Here is a 15624-nt window from a genome sequence, read left to right as displayed (position 1 = left end):
TAAGCGCTTAACCGAGTAAGCGTTTGTTAAACAACACCTTAGTTTATGAAGGTCAAAACGTGAAAATAATGTAGAATGTAATAGTTTATTGTAAACTAATAATGAAAAATTAATGTATTTAATCATTAAAAAGGTAAATCCAAAATTTATGTTTACAGTAAGATAGAAACTATAGATACTGGTTTAACATGTTTTGACCTGTTGTTTTTTTTTATATGGATAAAGATGGCATGGACTGTAGTTTATTTGAGTCATTTATACATGACTGTTTGATAGTGGTTTAATGATATAAAAATGACTTATTCAGTAAGTTTTTAGAGCGAAACTTTATACATAAAGTCAATTGTGTTCCAAACCCGTCCCTCCCGATAAATAAATGTGTTATTTCTATCTATGAGAAAATAATTCCTAACAAAAACATTCATAATCTATATATACACAACTTAATAAACCACAAAGGTGATGTCTGATTGGTTTGAGCTTGACTCCAAAGGTCAAAAGTACCAGAAGGTCTCAGGTTCAAATCCAAGGTGAAATAAAAATCCTCTCGTGGCCATGAAGGTTCAAACGCGGTGACTCCGGACTATTTGCAAAGCAGGTTGTCGTCCTGAGATTAGTCGGCTCGCATAACAGGTTGGATATCCAGGTTAATCAAAAAAAAAAAAAAAACTTAACGAAAAAACCAACCAAACAACCTCTTACGACTTCCATTACATAATATGTGTCTATTTATAATTTAAGATATATGTAAATGTAAAGAGTGGTTGTGGCTAATCAAAGGAGAAAACCCAATTTAGTGCATATGGATGGTATCGACCACCGGTTCGTTCATCATTTGTAGTGTAAAAAATTATAGGGTCGTGAAAAATGCTACGATATGTATTTTTGTATATTTTTAAACTAAATTGAGTATACAAGTTTTCTTGATAGAGTTGTTTTGCAGAATTTTTCTTCCACTCAAAACCCAAATTTAAATTCCGTTAATGTCATTTTTTTAGTTTTTAATTTCAGATTTATTATGTTTGTAAAAAAACCTTACGAAAAAAAATAACTGAGCACCAGCGGGGCCGGTGGCAGGATGCGATTGCCGGAGAAGGCGGGAACAAGAAGAACGTGCGGGTGGAGGAGTCCACGGCGAGTTTTGCAACAACAATCTCTTCAATGTGTTTTCTAGCTGATCATGTGACTGCTCTGACACCTTAACAACCAAACTATGTGGTGTTGTTTGTGGCCCCCACCCATGTGACTCCAGCGAATAGGAAGAAGCCACGACGCGCCATCCTCTTCATGCATTCCCACCAATTACCATCGCCCACGTCGATCCATCTCTAATCCTTATATCTTTCCTGAACTAACAAATACCCAATAATTTTGGACTTCCTCATTTATTTTTGTACTTTGCTTTTTTTTTTACTTAATTAATTGAAATATATAGCATCTTAGTAATTTGTAAAAATTATTTTATAAATTTAATATTTTAATAAATTGTTAAAGTGTTACTTGTAAAATGTTGACTAACAAATTGAGTAAATAGCATTTCAGCAAGTTGCATACGTGACATTTTCAAATTATTATTTTGCAAGTAACATTTTAGCAACCTGTAAAATTGTTAATTTATGAATATTATACTTATAAAAAATAGATTTCGTAAATTAATTTGCTATAGAAATTAATTATATAAAAAAACAGCTATAAGATGAATATTTTTCTTGTATAAGGGGCTGTTTACCAAACACTTACCTGATAAGCGTTTACCCGGTAAATTTAACACTATCATTTACTTACCGGGTAAGATTTTAATCCACCAAAACGATATCGTACGCAACAATTTACTTGGTGAGCGTTTATCATGGTAAGAGTTGTCGTCCTCACTTACCGGGTAAGACTCTTGGCCTTTGTCTCGTTCTTACCGGGTAAGATTTTTGGTCTTTACTATATTCATCTTGTAAGATAATGTAACTTATTGTTCTCTTACCCGAGTAAGCATTTGGTAAATAACCATTAAGTCTATATAAACAAAAGTAATATATGATTTAAATAATTATTGTAATTATGATTTATATTTATTAAATAGGTGTAAGTTGATTGAAACAGTATGATTGAAATGGTGTCCACATGTTCCATAATCAAACCATTGTTGTTTGTACGTGTGTGCATTAATGAGTAATTAATGTAGTTAATTAATGATTCAATTCAATGAATTAAGACATTAATTATATCATATTTAGCAAAATGAAAAGAAAGAAGAATGTTTAATCGATTATTTAAAAAAGAATAATGGAGTAAATTATGTGATGATTTCATTGGAAAGCTAATGGAGTGAATTGATTGAAAAGGAATGAAACATGGCCATGCTGTTTTTTTATTTTTTTCAATTACAAAAAAATAAACCCAATTTTTTTTTATTAACCTGGATATCCAATCCGTTATACGAGCCAATTAATCACAGGGCGACCATCTGCTTTGCAGATAGCCCGGAGTTACCGCATTTGAACCTCCATGGCCACAAGGGGATTTTTATTCTTCATTGGATTTGAACCTGAGACCTTCTGGTACTTTTGACCTTTGGAGCCAAACTCAAACCAATCATGCACCACCCTTGTGGTTAAAACCCAATTATTTAGAAGTTATAATCATTAAAATATGTTTGAATTTCTTTAGTTCATCAAGGTTGTGTTTGGTACATGGGACGAGACAGATGAGACAAAACTCATTGTCCCATGTTTGACGCATGAGATGAGACAAGAACTCACTATCTCACGTTTGGCGCAACATGGGATAGAGACAAGAACTTGGATACGGTTAGACAACATGGGATAAAATAAATTTTTTCTTGTCCACTAAAATATGTAAAACAAGATGGGACAAGAATGAGATAAAAACTAAAATATTACTAATCTACCTTAGTTTGATATAAAACCTTAATATAATATTTGTTTTAATGGTTATCACCGCTAGTTTTTGCCGCTGCCACCACCGGTGATCACCGTCGGCCATCTTCACCTCCTCTTCCACTACAACAACATTCTCCACCGCCTCCATAATCACAGTCCATCGCCACCTCTGCCATAGTCGACCACTGATCACCACCATCCATTGCCACCAACACTACCACCGTTGGCCACCTCCCACTCCTCTACCGCAACAACCTCCTCCATGACCTCCACAACCACCATCGACTACTGACCACCACTGTCCATCGCCACCTTTACGACCACCATCACCACCGTCGTCCATTGCCACCACCAGTGGCGGATCCAGGAAATTAATGGGATGGGGGCACGTTGGATGGGACTTGGGGGAAGGAAGCATATGACCATATGGGACTAGGAGGAAACCATGTAAGACGAAAATAGAAAATTTAAGCTAATCAACAAAGATTTTTGGTTTTTGACTTTGGGCCTTCCTCCCAGTGCTTAAAGGTTGGATCCGTTCCTGACCACCACCACCACCATTGGCCACCTCCAACTCCACCTCTATTGCAACAACACCCTCTACAACCACTGACCACCATCGTCCATTGCCGCCTCACCTCCACCATAACCACCACCACTACCTTCACTACATCGGCCACAATTATCTCCTCCGCCATTGTCAACCGCCACCACAATCCACCATCTTCATGTCGTCCACCAACCACCTCTACCTCCATAACCAACATCACCTCGACCACCACTGCTACTACTATCATCAATTATATCAAATTTTTCATTCAAATTTAGTACCATTATATATGTATATATTTGTTTATATGAAAATAGTGTAAAAATATTTATAAATTAAATTCTTTAACTATTTACTTTATTTGTGTTAATTATAACTATTATATAATATTTAAAATCATCAAATAACTTTTAAGGACAACTTGTTTAGTTCTGTCTCATTCAGTCCTAATCGTACCAAACACTAGACATATATTTGTTCTGTTCAGTCCTACCCTCTTGTCTTATCCAATTCTTATAAAATATTTATACCTTTGGATTTTTAATATCTTTTTTGCATAGTAATCTTATAAAATTCAAAGCAGTTTACCCTTTTTTTTCCTTAGTTGTGCTTTTCCGGGATTTATTACTAAAATATGCAAAAGAATAATAAAATCCTAAAAATGAGAATGTGAGAAACTCCAAATTTCTACCAAAGGGCCTTTGAGCTAGCGATATACAGTACCCCAACCTTCTTAGACGTTAAGGGTTCCAACCTCAACAAAGGTAGGCGGTGTGTGAGAGTTTCCTTTAATAACCAAGGGGTCGCTTACCAGAAGCTTACTAGGTAAACGCTTACCGACAAGAGAGATCACCATCATTTGCCTCGGCTATCAAAACAAATTGTTAGTAAGCTTCTTAAACTCGGTAAAGCTTTCTGGGTAAGAGTTTTTCCCTTACTTATCGAATAAGACTCTTGGTCCTTGTTATGCCTCTTATTATGTAAGATTCTCGGTTCTTGTCATGCCCATTTTGCAATCAGTAAGGTAAATGATATTGGTGAATGTTTACCCTATAGGTATTTAATAAACAATCGCTAAGTAATTTTAGGCACCCAAGATCCACCTATTTTTATGAATATTCGTGATGAATATTATTCATCGTGAATCCTTGTCACGATATTCACCATGAATATTTCATCACACTTTATTCATCATGAATATTTTATCACTAGATGAGTACTCATATAAAGGATGATTCCTAGGCTCCTAAAATATTTAAGATTCCTAAATGAACCTCTCTCATAAACTATATGTTTAAGAAAAAAAAGAACCAAGATTCATAAAGAAAGCTCAAGAAACAAGATTCATCATGACTAAATTGGATCACAGAAAACTCAAGAAACAAGATTCATACAGAAATCTAGCAGCTGAATAAGTCAATCAAGTAATCTAAGGTTCACATCTACATTAGATGATGGGTAACTCTAGAAAACTAGAATTATGATTTATAAAAAAAATCTAGCACAAAAATAAGTGTGATCAAGCAAGCAATTCAATATCCAAGAAATAGATTATACGACAAGAAATCCTACAATTGTGATTCATAAAGATATCTAGTAGCAAATCAAATGATCCAAGATCCAAAAATAGGTTAGAAGGCCTTTTACCATTTAGAACTCAGATTTATAGAGAAATCTAGCAGCAAAATTGCTGCATCAAATAATCCAAGATCCACAAATAGATTAGATGATAAAAACTCGACTACTTGACATACAAATCTTGTCGTATTTCATGGAAAAAAATGGTACACGAAAAACGTTCTATTTGAGAGTAGGGAAAAAGGGATTTTACCTCAGATCTTAGATTACTTGAAGTAAAAAGAAAAAGCAAAATTTGGTTGTAATTCTAGTCTTTCCAAGCATCCTTGTTAACTCGTCGCGAAGAAACACCGGCAGAAGAAATGCTTGGAGTGAGAGGCATGGAGGGAGTACTGGGTGCTTCAACATCATCCCAATCATCACTCCAATTGTCATCCCATCCACCTTTTTGGTCAAAATCTGTCTTGGGCCCACCTGAAACCGGGAGCTCGGCGTCTAACTTTTGGTATTTCGTGCCATTGTTCAGAAAACGTCTTCGTTGATAGGTCACACACACCAGGACTGATGCGATAATCAGTAGGAAAGCTAAAGATATGAGTCCAAGAAATGGCGTTCGTCTGAAAAGATTGGTGAAAGTCAATTGTGACATATAGTTGGATTTCTTCATGGGGTTATGTGTAAGAAAATCCATAAAGTCGAGACTGCAATTCCCTTTGTGTGTTTTTAGAGTTATAAGTCTTTCGGTTTTTCCATCTCCGATAGAAACCATAACCTGCATGTAAAGATTATTGAGTCAAATAACAAGCAGAATCAAGGAACACTAAGGCTGTTTGGTTAGTTTTCCATCAAGTCCTGTATGGATAAAGTTGTATGTTGGATTAGTCTCTCTGTATAGATTGAGAAGTTTTTCATAGATGGAAGGAGCGTTTTTTAGTCAAGAGGGGTAGGTGTGGAAAAAACTTGTCTTTCTGCATAAAGCCGCCCCCCCCTAAAAGCGTACTGAATAAGTCACTTTCTATATCATTAAGCCACTATCAAACAATCATCTATAGCTTACCGAATAAGCTGCGAGTCTCATTAAGCTGCTAACAAACAGACCCTAACTATATAATAAACCTCAGGGACCAAGACTCCTTACCATGATAGCAAATTGACCAACATTCACAAAGCCGAAAAGACCTCATGCACCACGGTCACCTTTTTAGCTTTTTCCCCTGTCCTTTTTCGGTTCCAGTTGTACTTCAGACATAAGGGTAAAGAATAATATTTGACACGTTTTTTTTTCTCTTCTATTACATTTTTATCCCTATCACCACAACATACCCTACACTCTATGACATTGTAACCTAGAGGGGGACAAATAGTACTCCCTCCCACCCATGAGATGGTAAAGTTCCATCTTGGGAAGTCCGTAACAATTCCATTATTCCCTTTTTCTTCAAGCTCCGGATATGTATTTTTCCCATTGACATCAACACTAATACTTGATGTTTTTATTGTGGTCCACAAGATCCATTATTTAGCGCATATAGGGATTTGAGAAATAGTCTTGGTTATTCTTCTTGCCCTTTTCTTTTCTTGTTCGCTCCAACTTTTGCACAATTAAAACAGCCGCTCTACCCTTTGGGTAGAGGCCAGGTGTACATCTCACCCCTCCCAAACCTTGCTTCCGACACTGGGATTGTTTAGTTTGATTTCGTTTTTGGATTTGACTAATAGTCAAACACAAGTATGTTGGACAACCTTAAAGTGCTTTACTCATGAAACATTTTTTGTGGCAGATGGTAGTAAGTCTCCAAGATGTCTACTTATAAATATGTGCTGTAAAGATTTTTCTAGCATAATTATTGCTCACCTTATGCAAAATTCCTCACATCAACCTAACCAGGTTCTACATTTCTAACAGTCGGTAATTGCATCAATCAACTAATTGAAATGAGTTTAAGCTAGTTGGCATGCAGCTTTGGTAAACATGTGAATGAAGAATAAAAAGTGTACAAGCATTACGAGAATCTGAACAGGCAAGGTCCATTAGAAGGTAAAACTGAAGAGGATTTACAGGAAAACAGTGCAAAGTAAACTATTTGTTGTTTTATTAATATGTGGAGCTTTTCTCATCTATCAAATTAATTACCTTTTGGTCATCATTCTCTTGGATTTGAATTTTTGTTTTCTCTAGGCGAACAAAATCAGGAGCATTAATATCCACGTCCAGCAGGCCTTTTCCCTTATTCTGTATTAAAAGAGAAACTTCGGTAGAATCTGGAGAAAATAAGATAATAGTCAGAACTTGCTGAAAAAATAAAAGTATAACCTCTATGCCCCCGGAAAAGCACAAAAATTATACAACTTGACTTGTGCATTTAAAATAATGAACTAATTCCCATCTTCAAAATTGATACTCCTAGTCCCATCTTACAAAGAAAATGCAAGCAGTTTGTAAGTACCATTCAAAATGACAAAATAGGGAAATCTTGTACACCCAATATAAATATCAACAACTTTTTGTAATGATGATAATAGAAAAAAAGGTAAGTTAAATTTAAAAGGTTCCCGGAGAAGAAAATGTTCCATTCTTCAAGGGACATACCAAAATGGAAATTATTGCAACTTTCATTCAAGGGAGCACACTATTCTAGTTTCGGGAAAATTTTGATGACATTGAGCTTAGAAGAAATACTGCAAATTGATTAGAAGCTTATCAAAAGATTCTTTTAACACATGATGATTACACAAAGCTTGTCGGTATGCTACCTAAGGAAGTCTCTGGCTTTCAAGGTGATCATTGATCGTACACATCTACAAACATGCCAAGTTTCTAGATGTTTATTTATAAGATCTAATTTACAACTTTTGAGTTTTCCTACCCTGACCAGTTTCAAGGAAGTAAAAGAAAATTGCAAGTAGTCATTGCATTAACTTTAGCACCAATCATCCACAGCGCATGTTGTAACTTATTAAACACACTTGTCACATGGTACACCTACTTCAAGTAGGATTTTTGAGTGATTCCTTTTAAAAAGTGTGCAATTATGACTGACTGCAATTACGTAGCCTCCTTCCAAGAATGGCATCTGAAAACAAATCAATGAATAGAGCAGGGGGGTTCTTTTGTTTTGTGAATACCATCATCCATATTAGGACAAATTTACGAGAAGCATGATATGTTTTAGACGTCAAGGAACTTCCTCCCCCAAAGATCAACTGACGCAAGGGTTCAAAACACCATTATGTGAATAAATCATACTAGTCGAAACCAACAATAGCATTCCTTGCATTCAGAAAACAAAGATACAAGCTAACTTTTGAGTCCAATGGAGCAAGTATACGACTACATCAAAATTTATAAGAAAAACAATAAACAGCATCATGTTACTGTTAATAAGCATAAAGCATCATATGACTTGTTAATTTTTCAGACCAGGGATTTTGGAATATAAATGCATAGGGAACATAGAGAGTCAGGTTATGGTTATGAAATCAATGAATAAACCAATATGCACCAAGGTAAAATGATAAAAAAAAACATGAAGAAACAACATGTACCATCTCCAGGAACACTCAGACATGCAACCATTTCATGATTTTCATCACTACCAATTGTGCATTTGAAAGATGAATCACACTGTTCATCTCGAAAACTCCCCTTCCTCATGGATGACAACTTTTCCTCTTCCGGCACATTTTTAGATTTTGACCCTTTATCCGCTATGCTTTTCTTCTCAACATCTTCTACCACCTCTTTATCTTTTGAATCTGTTTTCACATTACCAGCTTCTCCATCCCCCAATAGCTTACTTGGAACACTCTTAGTCTTATCCACAGAAGCATTTGGGATATCATTTGAAAATTTGGCCTTCTCCGAAGCATCTGCTTTCTCAGATTCTAAATTAGACCCCGATGTGCTTGATTTGTCATTCAAACCAACTTTTCGGTTTGACGTTGTTGTTTTCGAACCTAAATCATCATGTGTATTCTTCTTCACCTAAATAAAGTCTCAGATTATTAAGATATTACTTCAAGAAAACTTACTCACTCCATCTCAGACTTACAGAAATATCCTTCTAAGAAGTCAATTTGTTGAATCATATAATTCAAAACATCTCAATTTAGCTACCAACATGGTCTTATAAGTATTGAAATACCATAATTAATGTTCTTTAAAGTTAATTTTATCCATAGTTAATTGCCAAGTCACAAACTCATCCTTCAGCAGATTAATCCAGAAGCTAAAAGTAAAGTTAACACGCCAGATTTAAATACACCTAAGCTAATTCAGTTCGTAATTTAATAAAGGGTCTCTATTATATCAAACAAACTCTATAATTAATGCAAAATCAAAATGAATGATTACCTCAAGATCCGTGTCAGCGCAGTGCACTGCAACTAAAATTATAAACAAAACAACCAAAAAGGTCAAATTCAACTTCATCTTCGCATAGTCCTACAATAAAACCCACATGATTCACACTGCAATTGCATAAAACAAAGAATAAAGTAAATCAAACATTAACCGATTTACTCGATGTTCAAATTAGACGGTATAGTAGAAGGTAAGCCACCTTTAAAAATGGAAATTGTACGTGACGATTTAGGGCTCGAACAGGAACCCAGTTGGCGTGTGTGTCCACATTGATGTTTTCAGCAAAAGAGGAAAGGGGATGGAGGATTTGTTGACTCGAGAAGTCAAAGCACTGAACATGGACTATAGAGTTATAGGTTCATGGGCCGGCCCAATTATTTCCATTGACTTACGGCAACTCAGCCCATTTCGGGATCTTAATTGGGGATGACAAATGACAATAATAGATATTCGGGTAAAAAATGGATTACCTGCAACATCAACCAGTACCATACAAAACTCGCTTCCAAAGAGGTCAATTCGAGGGGGCATTTTTTTTAGAAAGGTGTCATAAACTATGCGTAGACTAATCCTAGCAAATTGTGACTGCAATAAATCAGTCATGATAAAAGCAGTGGCTACAGTTGTTATGTACGTCTGTAATCGAATTCTGTACAGATGGGATATTTCACCACATCCTCCAGGACCTCTGAGGGGAAATTTTTTTGGCTCACGAAACACTTTTCCTTTTTGGGTATGAAGCAGTGTCAAACCAAAATACTCAACAAACATTAGCTCTCCCTGAAAATAAGGTGATCCGGCTGCCTTTGAAGATGAAAATTATATCTGACGATTTAGGGCTCAAACATGAACTTACTTAGTTTGTGCATCCACGTTGATGTTTTCAGCAAGAGGAAAGGGAGTGGAGGATTTGTTGACTCGATATTGTCAAAGCAATTAATATGGAGTTATAGGTTCATAGGTTGGGTCAGGCCAGTTATTTCCATTTCTACACGGAACCTGCCTCCAAGGAGGCCAATCTAAGAGGGAATTTTTTGGCTCATTCAACAGTTGTCCTTCTTTTAGGTGTGAAGCAGTGTCAAACCAAAATACCCAACAAGCATTAGCTCTCCCTGAAAATGAGTTGATCCAACCGCACCTTATAGTACAACTCCACTCCTATCACTAGCCCTGCCTTCAGCATCCCCCTCCTTGCGGTTAAGGCTAGGGGGAGTTCCGAGATCAAACCACGACATATCTTGTATTTAGACAAAGTCACCTGACTTCTTTTTTGCCAACTAGACCACATGTATTATATGTTTAATGTTTATACGTCAATAAAAAAAACAAAATTAGGGAAACAAAGTATCGATATATCCCATCATTTAAGTAACTTGTATCATATATTTTGCAGTTTTCTATGATTTTATAAATTAATTCAATCAGAAAATTCAAATACAATGATCTATGAAAAATATATCGATATATTCGAAATTTAAAGTCAAGTAACCATTTTGGCAAAAAGTTACATCCATAATTAATGATGAAATTGCTTTAAAAAACTGAATAAATGACAACAGGCGTATTTGTTCTCCAAAAACGAAAGAGATTGATTAAAACTGCAATAGTTAATTAGCTTGCTATAACACGGTGAAAGTGTATTTGCTAGCTCGTTTAAGGTGTAACTGCATGCTAACATGACATATCTTATTATATAAATCAACTGAAATACCAGACATACACAATTGAAAGTTTTTACCTTCTAATTAAACTTATATTAAATGAAGTCAAATAACTTAACATCGGCTAAGTCTATGTATAACTGATCTCAGCATACATACAATCTTTCACATCTCTGTTCAAACTAATTTGGCAATCAAACAGTTAATTCCAACTTTCAACTAATATCACTTTAGTTCTACGATTTTCAACCAACTACAACGTAGTTTTTTATTTGGAGGTCACAGGTTCAAATCCAAGGAGAAATAAAATTTTTTCATGTAATCACGGAGGTTCAAATGCGGTGACTCCAAACTATCTGCAAAGCAGATGGTCGTCTTAGGATTAGTCAGCTCGCATAGCGAGTTGGATATCCAGGTTAATAAAAAGAATACATATAGACCCATTTTCAAGGTGTTACAAATCGTTACTACAATGGAGGCTCTGTAACTTTGGATTGCACCATGATCAATCAATATTGAAAGATACTGTTTGACCGGTGACAATACGTTGCAACGACTGAACATATGTATCAGAAATTCATTACAGAACATGTTATCGAGCAAGCTTGATACTTGATTGGAACACTCTGATGTGTGGTAGGTGAAAATTCTCTTCCAATAAATCCATATTTAACTAGCCCAAGAAATCCACATTGTTTAGTTGTTTTTCCATTAAGCTTTGTATGAGTTAAGTCGTCTGTATGAATTAAATTGTTTGTATGGATAAATGTAGATTATTGTTTGTTTGCTTTGTTGAATAAATTGTCTGCCTTTTCAAATAAGTCATACAAGCTACTAAGCCTAGGGGTGAGCATAGGCGGGTACCCGTCCTATTTGACAGGAACCGGAACTGGAACCTGTGGTTCTTGAGATATTAGAACCGGAACCAGTTAGAGCGGTTCTTAATTTTTTGGAACCGAAACCGGAACCGTCGGGAACTGATTCCGGGTACCCGCTTCCTAAAATATTAAAATTTTGTTAGAAATAAAAAATAAAATATTGCCAAAACACTAAATAAATAAACAATAATACAAATTATACGATGATTACAAATATTGTTTAATGATTACAAATCATAATAGACTAATAGTAAATGTTGAAAGTTTAACGATTACATACTATAATTGTAAATGTTCAAAGTTTAACGATTAAATACTATAATTGTAAATGTTCAAAGTTTAACAATTAAATACTACGAACCCAATTAAACACACAATTTGAAAAAATATGAATCATTTAATCTCAAAAATCTATTTTAGAGTTATAAGTTCTTGACCTAATTTAAATTTAGTATTAAAAACAAATTAATTTTTTTTAATTGAAAAATACCGGGTACCCGTCGGTTCCGGTTCAGGGTACCCGCCGGTTCTTGGTACCCGGTCCCGGCGGGTAACGGTTCCGAAAAATTGAGAACCAGAACCATTCTCAATCGGTTCCGTATTTTAAGAACCGGAACCACTCATATTGGTTCCGATTCCGAAACCGGCAATTCCAATGAAGTTTTGGTTCCGCAAATGGATACCCGGTTCCGCTGCTCACCTCTAATTAAGCCCATTAAGTCATTTCCAAACAAGCCATAAATGTAGGATCAACAATTAATCCATGGGCTTTTTAACAACAATTGAACCATTTTACATGGCTTTGACTAACTTCGGAAACGGGTTTTAAAAAAATTCAAGAAATACAATCATTTAAGTAAAGTCATAATTAACGATACAATAAATATTCATTTTTGTTTATTGATGCATATGCTCTTTACTAAAAATAGAAAAAAAAAAGATCTGAAGACGTAATTTTGATGATATATTATAGATATCTTAAATCATTAATCATATAACAGCTAACATCCTCAACAAGAAAATTAATACAAACGGGTGCATAACCACAAACCATAAGTCCAACAAAGCAATTATGAAGCATTACTTAACACTATCCATACAACATATAACGATGCAGATCCATTTATTCTAACATCTTTAAATAAATTAATTTTGGGATCGTCATTTGTGAGGTGTCCACTTTAAAAAAATTATAGCCAATAGATCATACATTATTCTGATTGGTGTTTATGTAGCTGAGTTGTACATTACATACTGGTATTTTCATATACTGAGTCAAATCTTTATCGATGGATAAACAGATACTGAAAAAGTCATTGTACGCTCCAATAACATACAAAAAAACAAAAAGTCGTTATAGAATATGTATATGGATTTGGGTTGGCAAAGGTGGGGTTTACCGATTTCCTCGGCTATTTATATTGAAATAAATCGGAATTCTTACAAAGACCGAGTCGTATCTGCTATTTTTGTTCATTGGATTACGACATAAAATTTTATTTCATTATATAATTGATTATCACATCATGTAGGGTTTGGGGTGGCAAATTGTGGGATTTATTGGTTTATACAACTTTTTGCATTTAATGAAAGTTGAATATTTGTTGCATCACCAATTCTTATTTATTATAATAATTTATTGTATTTATATTTGTAAATCCTATTTATATGTGGTTGTTACTACATTTTTCCTCCTCTTAGTGAATCATGATAACATTAAATTTGAGCTATTTGGGTTAAAATATGAAATTACAATATTTATATTATATTATAAAGTATTTGATAAAAACTCTTAAAAACCAATTTTTATGCATTAAGTACCGCTTATTGATGCATATTACTTAAAATTCAAGATTAAAAATAAATTGTGCCTAAGTACAACTTATTAAAGTTTAATGTTTGAATTCGTGTAACTAACTGAAGATAAACATTTTATTTTAAATATAAAAAATCTAAATATGATTAGGATAATCATTGAGTTCTAATAGAATATTTAATTGTTATTCTTATAGAAAATTATATTATTAAATCAAAAATAAACTATTTCGTTATTAAATCTAAATTAAATTATAATAAAAAATTGAATTAAAGAAATTACACAAAAAACTAGAACTTTTAAATAGTTAATTTGATACTAATATTAATATTTGTATTTTTGAAATTTTATGATATCTTCAAATTTATATTTTATTCAAAAATAAAAACATTATCTTTTTTCTCAAAACCACATAAAAACCGTATTAAAACATCTACAGAGATGGAATAAAACGAAACATTAAAATCGAGATATATCCCGCTGCATTGTGCGAGTACCCTTATAGTAAATTATAATATACAATTTATTTATTTTCAAAAAAAATATCTAATCTATACTGATACTAATTAAGACCGCGCTTGAAAATGTTCCAATAATAAATGTGAAATACGGTCTCTTAAATTTTTAGGGTTCAATTATACATATTTTAGTCTTTATTTGATTATATATGTTTTAACCCAATTGTAATATTGATAAATAATCGTGTGAGGATATGAGTTAATATGATAAGTATAATAAGGAATTCAGACCCTTGATCACTTTTAATCTCATCTCCATCCCTGAATTTCGCTCATCACGGTAATTGATCTGGTGCATCTATATGCACCACATTAGTATTGATCTTCAATTAAAATTGAACAAATGATGGATACCTCTTATTACTTTTCTCATCGTAACTTTCATTCTCACCGAGATCCAATATTTTTTATATTTTTATATTTTGTGTTACTTATCAGTCGTTCGGTTGAGATGTATGTATAACATGGTCTAAAAAAAATTGATATACAATGATACTAATGAGAAAACACGTAACCATGAGTGATATCTTTACTGAAATTTACTTATACGAGTTTATAATTAATAAAACTTTATACGAGAATACTTTCATTTTACAAAAAAACTCGAGAACACTTTTTTACTATAGTCAATCACACGTGATACTATGATCCATGACATATGGTACACATGCGATACTAAATTAAAGACGCAGAGGACTTTCATCATGACATAAGTTGCACACTACTAGGCCCTCTCACGTGTATTTTCACATATGATAAGAGTGTTGTCAATGTGATACTAGTGATACTAAATCAGGCATGCGGACGATCTTGTTGTGGGACAAGTCGTCTGCATATAACCAAGTACCCTCACTCACATGTATGATCACATACGATAAAACTGTTCTCACATGCTCGTAAAATGTAGGTGTTCTCGTTTGAAGCTGTTGTGTAAAGTACAAGCTAAGGAAGCAAGAGATGCATTGTGGGTTGTACTCTATTGTTGGTTGACTATTGAGTTTGATCACATGGAATGAGAAGAAAAAAGAGGTGACCCATTTGCCCATTTAATGTTATCACCTTTTTGTATTAATTTCATCGTTTGGTTTGGGTCCCATCAATTCCATTTTTCAAACCTTAACAACTCAACATATTATTTCTTTTTTTTTTGTGTCTATTTATTTTTCTATAATACTATACATTATAGTTCTATTTATGATTATATATATATATATATATATATATATATAGGGAAGGGTTCAAACGAGAACCCCTGTGATTTAMGAGAAYRCAAGAACAACCCAATAACCTCATATTGTGATAAAAAATAAAATTAAAAGATTTTTTAAATTAAAATTAAAATTTAAAAAGATTTAAAAAAAATTAA

General features: G+C 33.8%; 1 protein-coding gene across 2 annotated transcripts; it reads right to left on the bottom strand.

Moving 5' to 3' along the window:
* Positions 1 to 5085: 5085 nt before the first annotated feature.
* On the bottom strand, positions 5086 to 9702 carry LOC112527631. 2 transcript variants are annotated; one of them, XM_025138377.1, is made up of 5 exons: positions 9585 to 9702; positions 9377 to 9492; positions 8569 to 9007; positions 7157 to 7284; positions 5086 to 5794 (listed from the first exon to the last, which is right to left on the bottom strand). In XM_025138377.1, the coding sequence occupies exons 2-5, from the start codon at positions 9452 to 9454 to the stop codon at positions 5330 to 5332; spliced, it is 1110 nt and encodes a 369-aa protein (XP_024994145.1). In that variant the 5' UTR covers positions 9455 to 9492; positions 9585 to 9702; the 3' UTR covers positions 5086 to 5329. The 2 variants fall into 2 exon arrangements, with proteins under 2 accessions (XP_024994145.1, XP_024994146.1); XM_025138378.1 differs by having other exon boundaries at positions 9377 to 9466; positions 9585 to 9696.
* Between the last annotated feature and the right edge of the window lie 5922 nt (positions 9703 to 15624).

This window comes from Cynara cardunculus, assembly GCF_001531365.2.
Source record: "Cynara cardunculus var. scolymus isolate 2C chromosome LG 15, CcrdV1, whole genome shotgun sequence".
Classification (NCBI taxonomy): Eukaryota; Viridiplantae; Streptophyta; class Magnoliopsida; order Asterales; family Asteraceae; genus Cynara; species Cynara cardunculus.
The sequence above is the reverse complement of the archived record's forward strand: the minus strand, read 5'-3'. Positions and strand labels throughout refer to the sequence as shown.